The following is an 18,950-nucleotide window of genomic DNA, read 5'->3' as shown; positions in this document are numbered from 1 at the left end:
TACAAGTGAAAAATATTTATTTATTGATATTTTTTTAAATTTGTTTTAAATGTTCAGGATAATTATCACACCTTTACTTTTTTAACCGTTTTAACCATCACAAGTAGAAAATAAATCAAAAACTCACCGTCCTTCTTTCGTCTAGCTGCTACTGTTGCTAAGTAACTAATCTCGACACTTTTCTTTTTTTCTTTCCCTACTTTAAAAACACTTTTGGTAAAATCATTTCAAATGTAAAACTCTACTCGTACATAATTTCTGTATAAAAACGCTACAAAGAGGCTACATTCTTGTCCGAGTGTAATGGCAACGTTGCTCCACCGGGGGGCGCCAAGTCCCGTTTTTTACAGTCTTCTCTGATAAAAGTTAATTTCCTCCGTAAATCAGTTTTTTTTGTTAAAAAAAAAGAAGGAAAAAAAAGTGAAATAGCCCTTTATCTCCACTGCAGAGGCAGCTGAAGCTCGTCTGAACAGCAGGAAAGAAAGTTTGACATGAATCGTGTTCTCCATGCGAGTTTTTCTTAAAAAAAAGAAGAAGAAAGCATCCTTTGGCTACGTACTCCATGCTTTTTAAGAAGGAAAAAAAAATATCTACGTCCTGCTTTGCATCCGTGCTGTCGACTCCCTCGAAGGATCCTGATTGGTTGGGTTGGTTTTACGTCCAGCGGTGGATCACCAATGAGACGAGCAGAGAGGCGGAGAAGAGAGGGATCGTCATGGAAACGGCCGCTGCCCCGCCGCATTCCTTCGCATCTTCCTGTTTGTTATGAAAACACATTAAAACATTATTAGTAGTCGTGTTGCTTTATATCGATATCGTGATATTATGATATGTCGTTTTCAATAAAGTCATAATATTGCAAGAATAAAGTCGTAATATTACGAGAATAAAATCATAATATTACAAGAAAATAAGTCATAATAATGCGAGAAAAAAGTCATAATATTGGAAGAATAAAGTCGTAATATTGCGAGAAAAAAAGTCATAATATTACAAGAAAAAAAGTCATAATATTGCAAGAATGAAGTCATAATAATACCAGAAAAAAGTCGTAATATTGCGAGAAAACAGTCGTAATATTACGAGAATAAAGTCATAATATTACAAGAAAAAATTCATAATATTACAAGAAAAAATTCATAATATTGCAAGAATAAAGTCGTAATATTGCGACAATAAAGTCATAATATTATAAGAAAAAAGTCGTAATGTTACGAGAATAAAATCAGAATATTACAAGAATAAAGTCATAATATTGCTAAAATAAAGTCATAATATTGCGAGAATAAAGTCGTAATATTACGAGAATAAAGTGGTAATATTACGAGAATAAAGTCATAATATTACGAGAATAAAGTCGTAATATTGCTAAAATAAAGTCATAATATTACGAGAATAAAGTCATAATATTGCTAAAATAAAGTCGTAATATTGCGAGAAAACAGTCGTAATATTACGAGAATAAAATCATAATATTACAAGAAAAAAGTCATAATATTACGAGAATAAAGTCATAATATTACAAGAAAAAATTCATATTATTGAAAGAATAAAGTCGTAATATTGCGAGAAAAAAGTCATAATATTACAAGAATAAAGTCGTAATATTGCTAAAATAAATTCATAATATTGGGAGAATAAAGTCATAATATTGCTAAAATAAAGTCATAATATTGCGAGAATAAAGTCGTAATATTGCTAAAATAAAGTCATAATATTACAAGAATAAAGTCGTAATATTGCGAGAAAAAAGTCATAATATTACAAGAATAAAGTCATAATATTACTAAAATAAAGTCGTAATATTGCTAAAATAAAGTCATAATATTGCGAGAAAACAGTCGTAATATTACGAGAATAAAGTCATAATATTACGAGAATAAAGTCATAATATTGGGAGAATAAAGTCATAATATTGCGAGAATAAAGTCATAATATTACAAGAAAAAATTCATATTATTGCAAGAATAAAGTCGTAATATTGCTAAAATAAAGTCATAATATTGGGAGAATAAAGTCGTAATATTCCTAGAATAAAGTCATAATATTACGAGAATAAAGTCGTAATATTGCTAAAATAAAGTCATAATATTACAAGAATAAAGTCGTAATATTGCGAGAATAAAGTCGTAATATTAAGAGAATAAAGTCATAATAATACCAGAAAAAAGTCGTAATATTGTGAGAAAACAGTCGTAATATTACGAGAATAAAGTCATAATATTACAAGAAAAAATTCATAATATTACAAGAAAAAATTCATAATATTGCAAGAATAAAGTCGTAATATTGCGACAATAAAGTCATAATATTACAAGAAAAAAGTCGTAATGTTACGAGAATAAAATCAGAATATTACAAGAATAAAGTCATAATATTACGAGAATAAAGTCGTAATATTACGAGAATAAAGTGGTAATATTACGAGAATAAAGTCATAATATTACGAGAATAAAGTCGTAATATTGCTAAAATAAAGTCATAATATTACGAGAATAAAGTCATAATATTGCTAAAATAAAGTCGTAATATTGCGAGAAAACAGTCGTAATATTACGAGAATAAAGTCGTAATATTACGAGAATAAAATCATAATATTACAAGAAAAAATTCATATTATTGAAAGAATAAAGTCGTAATATTGCGAGAAAAAAGTCATAATATTGGGAGAATAAAGTCGTAATATTGCTAAAATAAAGTCATAATATTGGGAGAATAAAGTCGTAATATTGCTAAAATAAAGTCATAATATTGCGAGAATAAAGTCGTAATATTACGAGAATAAAGTCGTAATATTACAAGAATAAAGTCGTAATATTACAAGAATAAAGTCGTAATATTACTAGAATAAAGTCGTAATATTACGAGAATAAAGTCGTAATATTACGAGAATAAAGTCGTAATATTACAAGAATAAAGTCGTAATATTACAAGAATAAAGTCGTAATATTACTAGAATAAAGTCGTAATATTGCGAGAATAAAGTCGTAATATTGCTAAAATAAAGTCATAATATTGCGAGAATAAAGTCGTAATATTACGAGAATAAAGTCGTAATATTACGAGAATAAAGTCGTAATATTACTAGAATAAAGTCATAATATTGGGAGAATAAAGTCGTAATATTGCTAAAATAAAGTCATAATATTGCGAGAATAAAGTCGTAATATTACTAGAATAAAGTCGTGATATTGCGAGAATAAAGTCATAATATTACAAGAATAAAGTCGTAATATTGCTAAAATAAAGTCATAATATTGCGAGAATAAAGTCGTAATATTGCTAAAATAAAGTCATAATATTACAAGAATAAAGTCGTAATATTACGAGAATAAAGTCGTAATATTACTAGAATAAAGTCATAATATTGCGAGAATAAAGTCGTAATATTACTAGAATAAAGTCGTAATATTGCTAAAATAAAGTCATTATATTGCGAGAATAAAGTCGTAATATTACGAGTATAAAGTCGTAACATTACGGGAATAAAGTCATAATTTTGAGAACTCTTACAAGAAAGAACATTCTTCTAACATTATGACTCTTTTTCTCGTATTATTACGACTTTATTCTTGTAATTTCCAAACTTGTATTTATGTATTTTCCCTCTTAGCATGGCCCTAATACTCTGTCGTACTCCTCAGCACTGACCTTTGGATGATAAGCGTGGCAGGACTCTGGACGCCGTCGCACCTTCTGAGACTTCATCCTGTTGCACTTGACTGTGGCGTTATGTTCACTGCCGTTAGGGAAAACACAGCGCTCACAGCCGAAGAGTCTAACTGGATACTATCTGACATGTTTTACTACTTAATGCCAAGAAAATTCTGCAGGTTCACTCAAGACTGGAGACTTTTTTTTCCTCCCTTCCTTCCTTCCGTCTGTCCTTCCTCCCTCCCTCCTTCTCTCTTTCTTTCCTTCCTCTCTCTTTCCTCCTCCTTTTTTCCTTCCCACCTTCCTTTCCTTCCTCCTTCTGTCCTTCTTTCCTCCCCCTACCTTCCTCCCTTCCTTCTTTCCTCCGTCCTTCTTTCCTTCCTTCCTCTTTTCCTTTCTCCCTCCCTCCTTCCTTCCCTTCCTCCCTTCCTTCCTTCCTTCCCTTCCTCCATCCCTCCTTTCCTTCATTCCTCCCTCCCTTCCATCCATCCCTCCTCCCTCCCTCCCTTCCTTCCCTTCCTCCTTTCCTTCCTTCCATACTTCCTTCCTCCCTCCCTCCCTCCCTCCCTTCCTTCCTTCCCTTCCTCCCTTCCTCCTTTCCTTCCTTCCATACTTCCTCCCTCCCTCCTCCCTTCCTTCCTTGACTTGAGGACAACAGGAGTGTTAACACCACATAGAGTAAATGTAATACCGGCTGAAAGATGATGGAAAACCATCCGGGATGATAAGACCCAGAATTATTTATTATAGCACATTTTTCAGTCCTTCTCAGCAGTAATGATATAATTCATCATGTGAATGTGACCTGGACCCAGATAAAAGTGGCAGGAAATGAATTAACCAATAAAAAAGGGTCTGGAGGATTAAAACAGCTTCCTGCAGCTCAAACCTCAAACATGTAGTTTAAAGATGGAAAACGTCTCCAGAGTCCAGACAGACGCAAACACACGAAAACACTCAAGATTTCACATGTTCATTATATTAAAGGGTGTTTTTTCCACCCAGGTAACTTCATTCAATGCTTTTAAAGACTTTCAGTAGCTTCAGATACCCTGTATTTAAATATTATGGCTGCTTTCAGTAATTAACCTTTGTGTCGTCCTCTCCGGTCAAATTGACCCGTCTGGTTTGACTGTTCCTTCCTTCCTTCCTTCCTTCCTTCCTTCCTTCCTTCCTTCCTTCCTTCCTTCCTTCCTTCCTTCCTCCCTCCCTCCTTTCCTTCCTTCTTCCCTCCCTTTCATCCTTCCTTCCTCACTCCCATCCTTCCTTCTTCCTCCCTTCCATCCTTCCTTCCTCAATCCCTTCCTACCTTCTTCCTCCCTCTCTTACTACCTTCTTCCTTCTTCCCTCCCTTCCTTCATTCTTCCCTCCTTCCCTTCCTTCTTCCTCCCTTCCTTACTCCTGTCCTCCCTTCTTCCTCCCTTCATCCCTCCCTTCCTTCCTTCTTTCTCCCTTCCATTCTTCCTTCTTCCCTCCCTTCCTCCTTCCTTCCTCAATCCCTTCCTACCTTCTTCCTCCCTTCCTTCCTTTCTTCCTCCCTTCCTTCCTTCTTCCTCCCTCCCTCCTTTCCTTCCTTCTTCCTCCCTTCCTTCCTTCTTCCTCCTTTCCTCCCTTCCTTCCTTCCTTCCTTCTTCCTTCCTCTCTTCCATCCTTCCTCCCTTCCTTCCTTCTTCCTCCCTTCCATCCTTCCTTTTCTCCCTCATTTCCTCCCTTCTTCCTCCATCTTTCCTCCTTCCTTTCCTTCCTTGACTCAAGGACAACAGGAGGGGATCAGTGCTACAAAACCCTTCTAGAAAGGTTTCTAAGTATAATGTCTGAGCTGCAGAGACCTGAACCATCAGAGCAGATAGAGTCCCGATGAAATGTGATATCCTGGGACAGAGTAAAGAGTAAATGTAGTAGTAAAGGATATATTTGATCTCTTTGGGGTCGAGAACAATCGGTCCGTACTGACGAGAACAGTCACAGTCGGCCTGAGTCACGACCAGAACCAGATTACTGTCTGGGATCTGCTGCACCACGAACATCCTGAAACAAGAAGAACGACCAATAAATATATATATTATTACTGGAACAAGAAGAAGGACCAATAAATATATATATTATTACTGGAACAAGAAGAAGGACCAATAAATATATATATTATTACTGGAACAAGAAGAAGGACCAATAAATATATATATTATTACTGGAACAAGAAAAAGGACCAATAAATATATATATTATTACTGGAACAAGAAGAAAGACCAATAAATATATATATTATTACTGGAACAAGAAGAAGGACCAATAAATATATATATTATTACTGGAACAAGAAGAACGACTCATCCATCATCACTTAGACATGTCTAATATATTAATACTGATCAATATAAACATTAAACATGTCTCATATTATTATTAGTGATCAATATAAACATTAAACATGTCTCATATTATTATTAGTGATCAATATAAACATTAAACATGTCTCATATTATTATTAGTGATCAATATAAACATTAATAGTTGTACAGTTCAGCATGTTTTCATTCAAAGGCCACATACAGTACAATCTGATCTGATGTGGGACGGACCTTTAAAAAGATGGAAGGAAGGAAGAAAAGAAGGGAAAGACAGAAGAAAGGGAGTACAGATGAAAGAAAGAAAGAACGGAAAAGAAGGAAGGAAGGAAGAAGGGAAGGAAGAAAGGAAGGAAACATGGAAGGAAGGAAGGAAGAAGGGAAGAAAAGAAGGAATGAAGGAAGGGAACAAAATAAGGAGAAGAAAGGAAAAGAAGATAGGAAGGAAGGAGGGAAGAAAAGAAGAAAAAAAGGAAGGAGGGAAGAAAAGAAGGAGAAGAAAGGAATGAAGGAAAAGAAGGAAGGAAGGAAGGAAGGAAGAAAGGAAGGAAGGAAGGACGGAATGAAGGAAGAAGGGAATAAAAGAAGGAGAAGAAAAGAAGGAAAAGAAGACAGAAGGGAAAATAGAAGAAAGGGAGGACAGATAAAAGAAAGAAAGAAAGGAAGAAAGTGTGTGTTTGTGTGTGTGTGTGTGTGTGTGTGTCGTACTTCTGGCAGCGTCCACACTTGATGAGGCTGTTTGCTTCTCTGACAGACGAGTCGTACATGAAGCCGGGATACGCTGTATCACATGGTGTCAACGCATCCACCTTCTTCTGCTTATGAGCTGAGACACACACACACACACACACACACACACACACACACACACACACACACACACACACACACACACACACACACACACACACAGACAGAGACACACAGACACACAGACACACACACACACACACACACACACACACACACAGACAGACACAGACACACACACACACAGACACACAGACACACACACACACACACACACAGACACACACACACACAAACACACACACAGACACACACACACACACACAGACACACATTGTTAAAACCTGCTAGAACTAAAACTAATGTCCATGTGAAGCAGTGATGATGAGGATGATGAAGGTGACTCACAGGTGTGATAGCCGGCCTTGGCTGAACGGATGAAGACGAGTCACAGGAGATGATGATGATGAGGAGGATGAAGATGATGATGTCGTCATTGTGAAGAAGATGTTTGTAAATGAGACAGGAAGCAGTGATGTCATGAATCATGGAGCAAAACTACTGAAACATAATTTCAACCTCAAAACATCAAAAAACAACATTAACCACCAAAAAGAGAAAAAACACCTGATGACTGAGGATGAAACATGACTCACAGTTTCATTTCTCGGCTAAAAGATTAATTTAAAGTTCAAATTTGCTCCACAAGCATTAAAATAAAAGGTTCAGACTGAGAGGTTTGATCTTCATCTTACCGTCCACAAAGTAATCAGAGTGCCAAAGACCACACAGGTTAAAGTCCAGCAAGAACCTGAAAGAGAGACACACAGAACAAAGGACAGTCCTGTTAATCAATCAATCAATCAATCAATCAATCAATCAGAATATATTACATAAAGAAAAGGAATAAAACGAAGGAATTACAAAGAAAAAAATGATGAGACACAAGAGAAAAAAAGAATAATAAAAAAATGCTTAGAAAATGTAAACAAATAAAGTAAAATAAAGAAGAGAAAAAAATAGGTAAATAAATAAATAAAGATAAGAGAGAATAAGAAAACAAGTTCATTAAAAGTTGGAGTTTAAAAAAACTAAATTAATTAAATGAAAGCTGGACTAAAACTAAGGGGGGAAAATGACAAACTAAACATATGAATAAAGTCAATAAAAAGATAAAACTTATAGAATGATAATAATAATAAAAATAAGGAAAAGTCTGGCTAAAGAAATGTTTTACAGCTCCCTAATATAAAAAAAAAAAAAGACGAGAAAATACTTAAATAAATAAATATAAATAAGAGAGAATAAGAAAAAAAGTTTATTAAAAGTTGGAATTTAACAAAACTAAAATTAAAATTAAATAAAAGAGATTCATTTTAATAAAAGCTGGACTAAAACCTGGTTAAAAAAAAGAGTTTAAAAGACAAAACAAACAGATGAATAAAATCAATAAAATTTATAGAGTGATAATAATAATATAAAATAAGGAAAGTCTGGCTAAAAGAAATGTTTTTACAGCTCCCTAATGTAAAAAAAAAACAGTGAATGTAAGGGTTAATATTATATAAATATAAACAAAACATAATTTGAGAGCTAGTAGTTAACACTGATAATTAAAAGATTCCTCCGCTAAAAACAAAAAGTGTCTTTTTGTTCCCTCAGTGCAGTTTTTTCTACTTTATCTCTTACTGTAAATCTCCAGAGAAGATCAACAGAATCACATTTTACTGATCAGCTGATACTCACATCAGAGCGTTGGAGAAAAACCATCTGATCAACGCAGCGATCACATAAAACGGCTGCAAGAGCAAAAACAGGGAAATAAAATTAAATAAATTAAATAAAATGAGAAATCACTGAAACTGAATCTGTTTGTTTCATGAGTAGATAAAAAAACAACATCTCTGGTTATTTAACATTTTATACAAACTGCTGAAACATGTACAATTAATATTAATTAGTATTTTGCCCGTAATAAGTTAAAGAGTATTGGGCTCTATGATCTGTTGTTAATTATTATATTATATTACATTATATTATATTATTTTACATTATATTATATTATTTTACATTATATTATATTATATTATATTATTGTACATTATATTATATTATTTGACATTATATTATATTATTATACATTATTTTACATTCTATTATATTATATTACATTATATTATATTATTTTACATTATATTATATTATTTTACATTATATTATATTATATTATATTATTGTACATTATATTATATTATATTATTTGACATTATATTATATTATTATACATTATTTTACATTCTATTATATTATATTATTTTACATTATATTACATTACTTTACATTACAGTATATTATATTATTTTACATTATACTATATTATTTTACATTATATTATATTATTTTATATTATATTATATTATTTTATATTATTTTACATTTTATTATATTATATTATATTATTTTACATTATATTATTTTACATTATAGTATATTATTTTACATTATATTATATTATTGTACATTATATTATATTATTTTATATTATATTATTGTACATTATATTATATTATTTTACATTATACTATATTATATTATTTTACATTATATTATATTATTTTACATTATATTATATTATATTATTTTACATTATATTGTATTATACTATTGTACATTATACTATATTATATTATTTTACATTATATTATATTATTTTACATTATATTATATTATATTATTGTACATTATACTATATTATATTATATCACATTATATTATATTATTTTACATTATATTATGTTATATTATTTTACATTATATTATATTATTATACATTATTTTACATTACTTTACATTACAGTATATTATATTATTTTACATTATACTATATTACATTATATTACATTACATTATATTATATTATATTATATTACATTATACAGTATTAACCACAAAATCAAGTTGAATTGAACAGAGTAAATGGATTTTAGTTTTGAGTCACAATTATTATTAAAACAACTCAACTTAAATCTGTAATCAGTGCCTCTATTGTTGTTTTCTATCTATAAACTCATTAATCTGTATTTTAATGTTTCTCCCTGATGATAAACTCATGAATCAGAGACGGTCACATGATGATGAGACTCACACTGAGCAGAGGCCGAGCGCTGCTGGCGTGATGATGACTGTTCTTACACATGGCCTGGTAGTCGAACAACGACACTCTGTAAACACACAAACAGTCACATTAACTTTAATTACATCACTTCACTTTAAATACTATAATTAAAGTCTTTCCTCTGATGCTGGATGTTTTAATGACATCCAGAATAAAAAGTGAGTCCATAAAGTTTCTATGAGCTCAAAGAACTTCATTGATTTCTGCTTTATAAAGAGAGTTACAATTAATCATTTTAGCCAAACTTTTGATTATTGTTGGTTGTTTTTTTGCTTGTTTTCTGAATGTAAAGTCAAATATGTTTATAAAGCACATTTAAAACCAACTGAAAACCAACCAGACTGTTTTACACTGACATTTAAAACACAGTTTAATCACTACAACAATAAAAAAATGATAGAAAAGTGACTAAAATATATAATTAGCTTACTATATTAAGAATTAAATTAAATTAAATGTAACATTTTATCAATATTTCTTAGTTATAGTATGTATTTGATATATTATATATTATTCATATGTTATTATGCAATGGTTTTACTGGTCCGGCCCACTTGAGATCAAACTGGGCTGTATATGTGTCCCCTTAATTAAAATATGTTTAGCCGGGATTTAAAGTAGAGATGGATGAGGAAGAGTTAACTGTTTACTGTCTGGCTGTAAAAAAAAAAAAAAAGGTGTTTAAAATCAAATACTATTATTACAATAAGAGCAAAAACAGAGTGCGTGCATCATTAACTCTGCAGATAATCAGGATTACAGAGCAGACTCATCACACGCTGTCATACCGCACATGGCCACCAGATGGCAGCAGAGGATTACACACATTTAAACTCACAGTGGGTTTAAAGGACTGATTCACAACTTTTCAAATATCTACTTTAAAGATGATTTTTCTTGCTGTAATCATTCATAAAGATCCCGTTTTGATACAGTTTCAGTGTAATTATAGGAGAATATCATCCTCAGCTCTTCCTCTGTGCACAAATACATTAAAAACTTTATCTGAAGATAGTCTGAGCCTCCAGCAGTCGAGTTAAAAAGAGTCTTTTTTAGTACTTTTAAATTCCCTTTGTGTTTTTAATCGCTCCACTGCAGCTCATTAAAGAAACAAAAGAGGGATATCTCTCTCTCTCAGACTGGTTTTATAAACTCAGACGACTGAAGCTTCATATTAGCTTCAGATCAACTTTTAAATCCATGTTTCCACAGAAGGAGGACTGTGGGTTTAGTCCTCCATCACTTCCATTGTAAACATTATGAAGGGATCTTCTAATGGTCAGTATGAACAGGAGGAATCATTACAGTAAACATGATGAAGGGATCTTCTAATGGTCAGTATGAACAGGAGGAATCATTACAGTAAACATTATGAAGGGATCTTCTAATGGTCAGTATGAACAGGAGGAATCATTACAGACAGAAAAACAGGTTTCAGTGTCTAGTTGGGCTGCTGATTGCAAAGAGACTTGAAAAATCCTCTAGTATGTAAGTGGCTCGTTGGTCTAGGGGTATGATTCTCGCTTTGGTGCGAGAGGTCCCGGGTTCAAATCCCGGACGAGCCCTTACTTTGGTTACAAGACATCTCAGATAAAACAAACAATAGTCTTAAATCTACAATAAGTACATTATTAAGGGATCTTCTAATGAACAGGAGGAATCATTACAGCAAGATAAACACACTTAATGCTCATTTGCACTCCTGATGTGAAGAATGTGAACTTGTCCTTTAATGTTTTGTTGTTTATTTTTTTATTTGTATGATGTTGCTCTTGAGAAAACTGATTGTTAAAATGTTGTTGACACTTTAAAGCAGCAGTCAGTCTTACTTTTTGTACATTCCCATCTTTATCAGCGATGCCATGACGGAGCCGTCCACCGCGCCGAAGAAACGTCCAATCTGGAAAAAGACAACATGAAGGTAGATGTTTGTTATTCTAGTTCAGCAACATACTTATAGCACAATATCATCCTTTAATCAGCAGCGACTGATGAGTCTGTACGGTCAACGTCTTCACTGCTAGGACGAGTTAACTCAAGGTTTGTCATGCTGATGAAAGAAGAAGACGTAAAACATATTGACGTTATAGAGAGTAAAAAGTGTTGCGTCAGAGTCAAAATATCAGTTACAGTTACAGGATGAATGAAATGCATCATGGGAAGTCATGTTGGTAGGAACTCGCCTCCTTAAGGGGACAAACAAGCAGATTCTGTAATATAAATCATTCATTTTAGGGTGAAGACCTGGTTTCAAGTTAAGGTAAGTTTAGGGTTATATTAAGGCACGTTTAAGGTTATATTGAGTTAAGTTTAGGGTTATATTATGGTTAGTTTGGGGGTTAGGTTAAGGTTAGTTTGGAGTTATATTAAGGTACATTTGGGGTTATAATAAGGTAAGTTTAGAGTTATATTAAGAGTTATATTAAGGTTAGTTTGGGGTTATGTTAAGGCACGTTTAGGGTTATATTGAGTTAAGTTTAGGGTTATATTAAGGTTAGTTTAGGGTTATATTAAAGTTAAATAAATGTAAGTTAATGTAATGTCCTCTGAAATGATGGAAACATGACTGTGTGTGTATGTGCATGTGTGTGGGTGTGTGTGTTTGTGTGTGTTTGTGTGTGTGTGCATGCTCATGTATGCGTGCAGTGTGTCGGTCCTCTCTGGCCTTCAGCAGCACGAGCAGCTGAGTGTGTGAATTATTCAGATGGTTTTGTCTCAGCAGCTTTGTTCATGTTTACAAGCTGCTCTGGACACACTCGCTCTCCGTCTGGACGGGATCGTGCCAGAAGCCTCCGAGGACTCGCACGCTGCTGAGTGGTAGCAGTTGGTTGCTGTTCACATTAAACACTTCTGACCTTCTGTTTACCCGACAGCAGCATCAGAGGTTATATAAGATACAATAAGCAAAACACACAACTCCTGACAGTCCTGCAGACGTACGGCAGCAGAGACACACAGGTTCAATTCTGCTTACAGTCTCTGAAAGCTTCAATCAGAGCTGAGTCATTATATTCAGAGTCACACTAACAGGTGGACGATATTTAGTCGAGCTCATCATGACTCCACAAAATTTAAACATATGTTAGAACAACTTCAGCACAAGTCCAGATGGAAATATCTCAACAACAACTGGATGCATCAAGAAGATCAGTCTTAATGACTTTGGTAATCCCCAAAATCCCTCCAACAAATTAGCAATTAGTTGCTGCTTCAACATGCTATGGTAAATGCTTGCATGGTAAACTTCTTAAAGAGGACATATAATGCACATCTCCAGCTCTATATTAATATTCTGTGTCTCTACTGGAATATCTTTACATGATTTCCAGTTAAAAACTCCTTATTTATCTTCTACTGGTCCTTTATGCAGCCGCTCAGTTCAGCCTCTGACTATTAACAGGCTGTTTTAGCTCCTGTCTCTTTCAAGGTCCTCCTTCCCAAAACTGGCTCTGTTTTGATTGGTCAGCTTCACAAAGTCTCCTACTCTGGAAGCTATGCAAATTAACCATGAAATAAACTATAGCAGCGCGATTTCACCTCTTTTTCTTGTTCTTGACTCAAAATGTCCACATGTCAGAATCCATCCGTACATGTCTGAGGTGAAATCTCATCTGAAATATTCGGGATAATGTGAAAAACACTTGAAAAAACCTTAGCAACAACCTTAGCAACCAAGACTACAGATGGACTATTCAGATTAAAGCCCTGATTTTTGACTTGCAGGCATCATTTTAACATATGTTCACCTCAAGTTTTGGACCTTTAACCATGTTTAATATCCAACATCTTATCAGTATATAAATGACATAAAACCATTAAAAGTATAGGTATGTAAAACATTACCAACACCCAATACCTCAACATGTTAGCATTTAGCTCAAAGCACAGCTGACTCTGTATCACTTTAAAGGTACTTGGATTGGTTCTGGTATCGATACCCAGCCCTAAATACAACCTTTTAACCCTCCTGTTGCCCCTCGAGTCAAGGAAGGAAGGGAGGAATAAAGAAGGAAGGAAGGTAGGAGGGAGGGAGGAAAGAAGGAAGGAGGGAGGGAGGAAGGAAAGGAAGGAAGGACAGAACGAAGGAAGAAAGGGGGATGGAGGAAGGAAAGAAGGAAGGGAAGAAAGAGAGAAGGAAGGAAAGGAATGAAGGAAGGACAGAAGGAAGGAAGAAAGGGGGATGGAGGAAGGAAAGAAGGAAGGGAGGAAAGAGAGAAGGAGGGATGGAGGAAGGACAGACGGAGGGAAGGAAGGGAGGAAAGAAGGAACAGTCAAAACAGACGGGAGGACGACACAAAGGTCTATAATTCACAATTTTTTTTTTTTTCTCTGGGGAAACTTTATTTTCACACTTTTTACCCGACTGAAGGCAAAAATCTGAGAGAAATGAAGTTGAATATCCATCCAGCTGTGTCATTTTTTAGCTTGTAACGAACTACATCCTGTTAGTTTACTCAATTTCAGGACTTTATTATCCGTGTTTATCACTCTAACCTGTTTATTCCTGCAGCAGCATCACTGATCAAACATTTCCTCTCTGCACACAACCAATAACGAGCCCTGAGTTTTGCTTGGTCACACCCCCCCCCCCCCCCATCCTCTCTCCGACCCATTTCTTTTAGTCAGCACTGACTTGATTTCTGTGCTGATTAAATATTTACCGTGCCTCGCAACGCTTGACGAGCTGCACCTTCACACCACAGCAGCGTTAACACCGCTGAGGATTCTGGGTGTTTCCACACAAACTTCCTGTAAACTCCAAAGCTCAGCGAAAACGTCGAGCGAGCACTTCATCATATCTGCTTAGTAAGGCCGCTGGGAACGCAGCAGACATGCAAATAATGAAAAATGAGCTTCTACGGTAAATGACTCCTGGTTTAGGGTTACTCTACAGAGGAGAGAACTGCTGCTGGTTCTTTTTTTTTTCAATGGATTTTTCCACTTTGTGCAGCAAGATGTCGGAGTTTCAGAAGTTTTAAAATCTTTTACAAAGAAAAGTAAATTAAATACAGACTTTCAGAGGACATAGAGCTCCCCTCTGGCAGCCACATTAGTAGTCCCTGCTGTTTCAATTAATTCTATAGAGCAGATACGTTCACTTATAGTCTGTTTCTCAATAGATTCTCATGAAATTATAATAATAATAATGATAATAATAAACTTTACTTCTATAGCACCTTTCAAACCGAAGGTGCTTCACACAAGCAATATTAACAGAAGAACATACACAAAGCACAATATAATCAAGTATAAAATAGATGAAACATTAAACAATAAATAAAACAACAAGTAGCAGCAATTATATACAGTAATATTATAAAAGTGCCTGTCTGTACAAGTGTTTTTAAATTTCCTTCCTTCCTTCTCTTGCTTCCATCTGTCCTTTCTCCCTTCCCTCCTTCCTTTCCTTCCTCCATCCCCCTTCCTCTCTCGTGCCCTTCCTCCTTCCTTCCTTTCCTTCCTCTCTCCTTCTCTCTTCCTTCTTTCCTCTGTCCTTCTTTCCTCCCTCCCTCCTACCTTCCTTCTTTCCTCCTTCCTTCCTTCCTCCCTCCTTTACTTCTTTCTTCCTCCCTTCCATCCTTCTTCCTCCCTTCCATCATTCCGTCCTTCCTTCCTTCCTTCGTTCCATCGTTCCATCCTTTCTTCCTCCCTGCCTTCCTTCCTTCCATCTTTCTTTCCTTCCTTCCTCCCTTCCTCCATCCCCCTTCCTCTCTCGTTCCCTTCCTCCTTCCTTCCTTTCCTTCCTCCCGTCCTTCTTTCCTCTGTCTCTCCTTCTCTCTTCCTTCTTTCCTCTGTCCTTCTTTCCTCCCTCCCTCCTACCTTCCTTCTTTCCTCCTTCCTTCCTTCCTCCCTCCTTTACTTCTTTCTTCCTCCCTTCCATCCTTCTTCCTCCCTTCCATCATTCCGTCCTTCCTTCCTTCCTTCGTTCCATCGTTCCTTCCTTCCTTCCTTCCTCCCTGCCTTCCTTCCTTCCATCTTTCTTTCCTTCCTTCCTCCCTTCATCCATCCCTTCCTTCCTTGACTCGAGGACAACAGGAGGGTTAAGTAATTTTAAGTACATTGTGCTGATATTTCCTCTCTCTCACTTTTGACTGTCGGACTTTCACAGTATTTTTTATTATGCAGTATTAATAATTTTACTTAACCCTACTGCTGCCAATACCAACATGCAAAGTCAGAGAAAGAGTGAAAATAAAGCAAGATGGATGTTATGAACTAAACATGTTGAAGCTCCAGAGCGACTTACAATGACTAAAAATGGACTCAAACATCTGAGCGGAGGAGACAATGTTGTGTATGAAATGAGTATAGCTGCTCAGCTGACCGTGTGTGTGTGTGTGTGTGTGTGTGTGTGTGTGTGGTACTGCGGTGAGCTCAGGATTAATCCTCAGTAATATGGCTCTTAACAGGCCGAGTTAATCCAGAGCTAACGAGCAGCTGTCAGATGGGCAGCAGGCTCACAGTCTGCTCGTCTCCACACACGTTAAAAGCAATTTCATCTGCAGCACATCTATAATAAAAATGAAATGTTGAGCGAGATTGTAAAACTGTTAGATAGTAATCTTAATTTTGTGTTATTAAGATCTAATTCTGCTTGATGGTATGTCATGATAAAATGAACGAAGCCAATATGTTGAACTTGTTATCAATCAGTTGCTTATTTCCACATCCATCATATAAATTAAGTTAAAGGTCGACTCATTTTCTCATAGACCTCTGTATAGTCAGCCTTCATTTTGGAGCCAGTAGAGTCGCCCCCTGCTGGCCATTAGAGAGAATGCAGCTTTAAGCATGAGTGTTCAAATACAGCACTTCAAGCACCATCATGGTAGCGACTTGTCAATCACAATTACAGGGAGAAACATCCTTAATCATACGCTGTTTTATCATCTATTTTACTCTAAATGGAGCCAAAATGTACTAAATGAACATCATGCTGTGTTAAATAAGACTTGAAAAAAGTTGCATAGCCGAGAGGAGGAGCTGCAGAGTCACTGATAAATCAAGTGAGAAGTTGGTGAATTCTCCATTGACTTGTATAGAGACGGAAGTCCTTTTGACACCAAAACGGTCGCCCCCTGGTGGCCTTTTGATAGAATGCAGTTTTAAGTTACTTCCGCGTTGGCCTCATATCAGAGGACCGGAACTCCCCGCCTGGTTTAAACACATTACACACTGACAGATCAGACATTATTACTATAAAAATGCAGATTATAGCCGCTTTAAAGAAATAACATTTAATAAATCAAAACATTTCTGTGTGTTTCACCTCTGACTACACCGTGCATCACTGTTTAACCACTAGAGATCAGCAACAACACTATTTGTTGCTGCTGTTCAAATGTTCCATAAATTAAAGGATGCTGTGATTTTCATTATTTTTCTTATAGTCAACGAATCAAACCAACAACGAGCCGATCAGCTGACAAGTATAATGTGTGTATCCAAAGCCTGATAGTCTTCTGTGCTGTAGATCTCTTTTTATGTCCAAAAACTATTAAAAACACATCAATGAGTCACACAGCTGCACCCTGAGGATTGTGGTCTCATTTGTTTAAAAAAAAAAAAAAAAAAACATTTTAAAAGACTTATACCAGAGATAAGATTGTGTCTGAAGATAGAGGCTCCTTGTATGGCAGGAGTTACTTATCAATGTTATTACTCTTTTTTAAAACAAATGTGACCACGATCTTCTGAGACCCAGTGCAGCACTGTGGCTCTCTGACATGTTTTTAATAGAATAACAACAGAGGAATAAGATATATCAGACTTGTTAGTAGATGAGTTCATTGTTGGTTTGGATCCAAACATGAAGGTTTGGAGGAGTATCGAAACAAATCTCTCGTCAAACGATACCTGCAATCGATCCTTTTTTTTCTTTTTTCGATCCACCCAGAACTAGTAAATGTCATATTTACTAGTTCTGGGTGCAAAAAGGATCGATTGCAGGTATCGTTTGATTTGTATGGACTTGCTCACAGCCAATCAATAGCAAGCGTTCTTGGATTTAATGCATCATGTGATTGGTCCACTGCCACAGCAGCTACAACTCAACTGTGGTGGTGAAGTCGTGGTGAATCTGAGTTAACGCGCTTAGCAGTTCAGCAGCCAAGATGCCACCTAAACGCTCTAAAGCAGGGGGGTCAAACATGAGGCCCGTGGGCCAGAACCGGCCCGCCAAGGGGGTCCAATGCGGCCCACTTTCCTTCCTGTCTTCTTTTCCTTCCTTCCATCTGTCCTTGCTCCCTTCCTTCCTTTCATCTTTCTTTCATCTCTTCTTTTCCTCCCTTCCTTCCTTCTTCCCTTCCTCTCTTCTCTTCATTCCTTCCATCTGTCCTTGCTCCCTTTCTTCCTTTCATCTTTCTTTCCTCTCTTCTTTTCCTTCCTTCCTTATTGTCTTCTCTTCCTTTCTTTCTTCCTTTCATCTTTCTTTCCTCTCTTCTTTTCCTCCCTTCCTTCCTTCCTTCTTCCCTTCCTCTCTTCTCTTCATTCCTTCCATCTGTCCTTGCTCCCTTTCTTCCTTTCATCTTTCTTTCCTCTCTTCTTTTCCTTCCTTCCTTATTGTCTTCTCTTCCTTTCTTTCTTCCTTTCATCTTTCCTTCCTCTCTTCTTTTCCTTCCTTCCTTCCTTCCGTCCGTCCTTCTTGTCTTCTCTTCCTTTCTTCCTTCCTTCTTCCCTTCCTCTTTTCTCTTCATTCCTTCCATCAGTCCTTGCTCCCTTTCATCTTTCCTTCCTCTCTTCTTTTCCTTCCTTCCGTCCGTCCTTCTTGTCTTCTCTTCCTTTCTTCCTTCCATCTTTCTTTCCTCTCTTCTCTTCCTTCCTTCCATCTGGTCTTTATCCCTTTCTTTCTTCCTTCCATCTTTCCTTCCTTCCTTCCTCCCTTCCTTCCTTCCTTCCTCCCTCCCTCCCTCTTCTTACTGATCCGGCCCACATGAGATCAAATGTATGTGGCCCTTGAGTGACAGTGAGTTTGACCCTCCTGCTCTAAAGTGTGTTTACACTAAACGCCAGTTACACTGCATACA

The 18,950-nt window shown here is 35.7% G+C and overlaps 1 protein-coding gene across 1 annotated transcript in view; it reads right to left on the bottom strand.

Annotated features, from left to right (window-relative positions):
• Positions 1-654: 654 nt before the first annotated feature.
• LOC133981849 (voltage-dependent calcium channel subunit alpha-2/delta-4-like) overlaps positions 655-18,950 on the bottom strand; it is an 89,249-nt gene continuing 70,953 nt past the window's right edge. The window contains exons 29-37 of the mRNA XM_062420708.1: positions 11,754-11,824; positions 9,895-9,970; positions 8,496-8,548; positions 7,505-7,560; positions 7,158-7,178; positions 6,708-6,825; positions 5,567-5,682; positions 3,652-3,734; positions 655-756 (exon numbers count right to left, since the gene is read on the bottom strand). Coding sequence (XP_062276692.1) covers positions 655-756; positions 3,652-3,734; positions 5,567-5,682; positions 6,708-6,825; positions 7,158-7,178; positions 7,505-7,560; positions 8,496-8,548; positions 9,895-9,970; positions 11,754-11,824 — 696 coding nt within the window. The remainder of the gene's footprint in view (positions 757-3,651; positions 3,735-5,566; positions 5,683-6,707; positions 6,826-7,157; positions 7,179-7,504; positions 7,561-8,495; positions 8,549-9,894; positions 9,971-11,753; positions 11,825-18,950) is intronic.

The sequence above is a fragment of the Scomber scombrus genome, chromosome 6, assembly GCF_963691925.1.
Source record: "Scomber scombrus chromosome 6, fScoSco1.1, whole genome shotgun sequence".
In the NCBI taxonomy this organism is placed as follows: Eukaryota; Metazoa; Chordata; class Actinopteri; order Scombriformes; family Scombridae; genus Scomber; species Scomber scombrus.
Note: the sequence above shows the minus strand (reverse complement) of the source record. Positions and strands in the feature narration are given on the sequence as shown.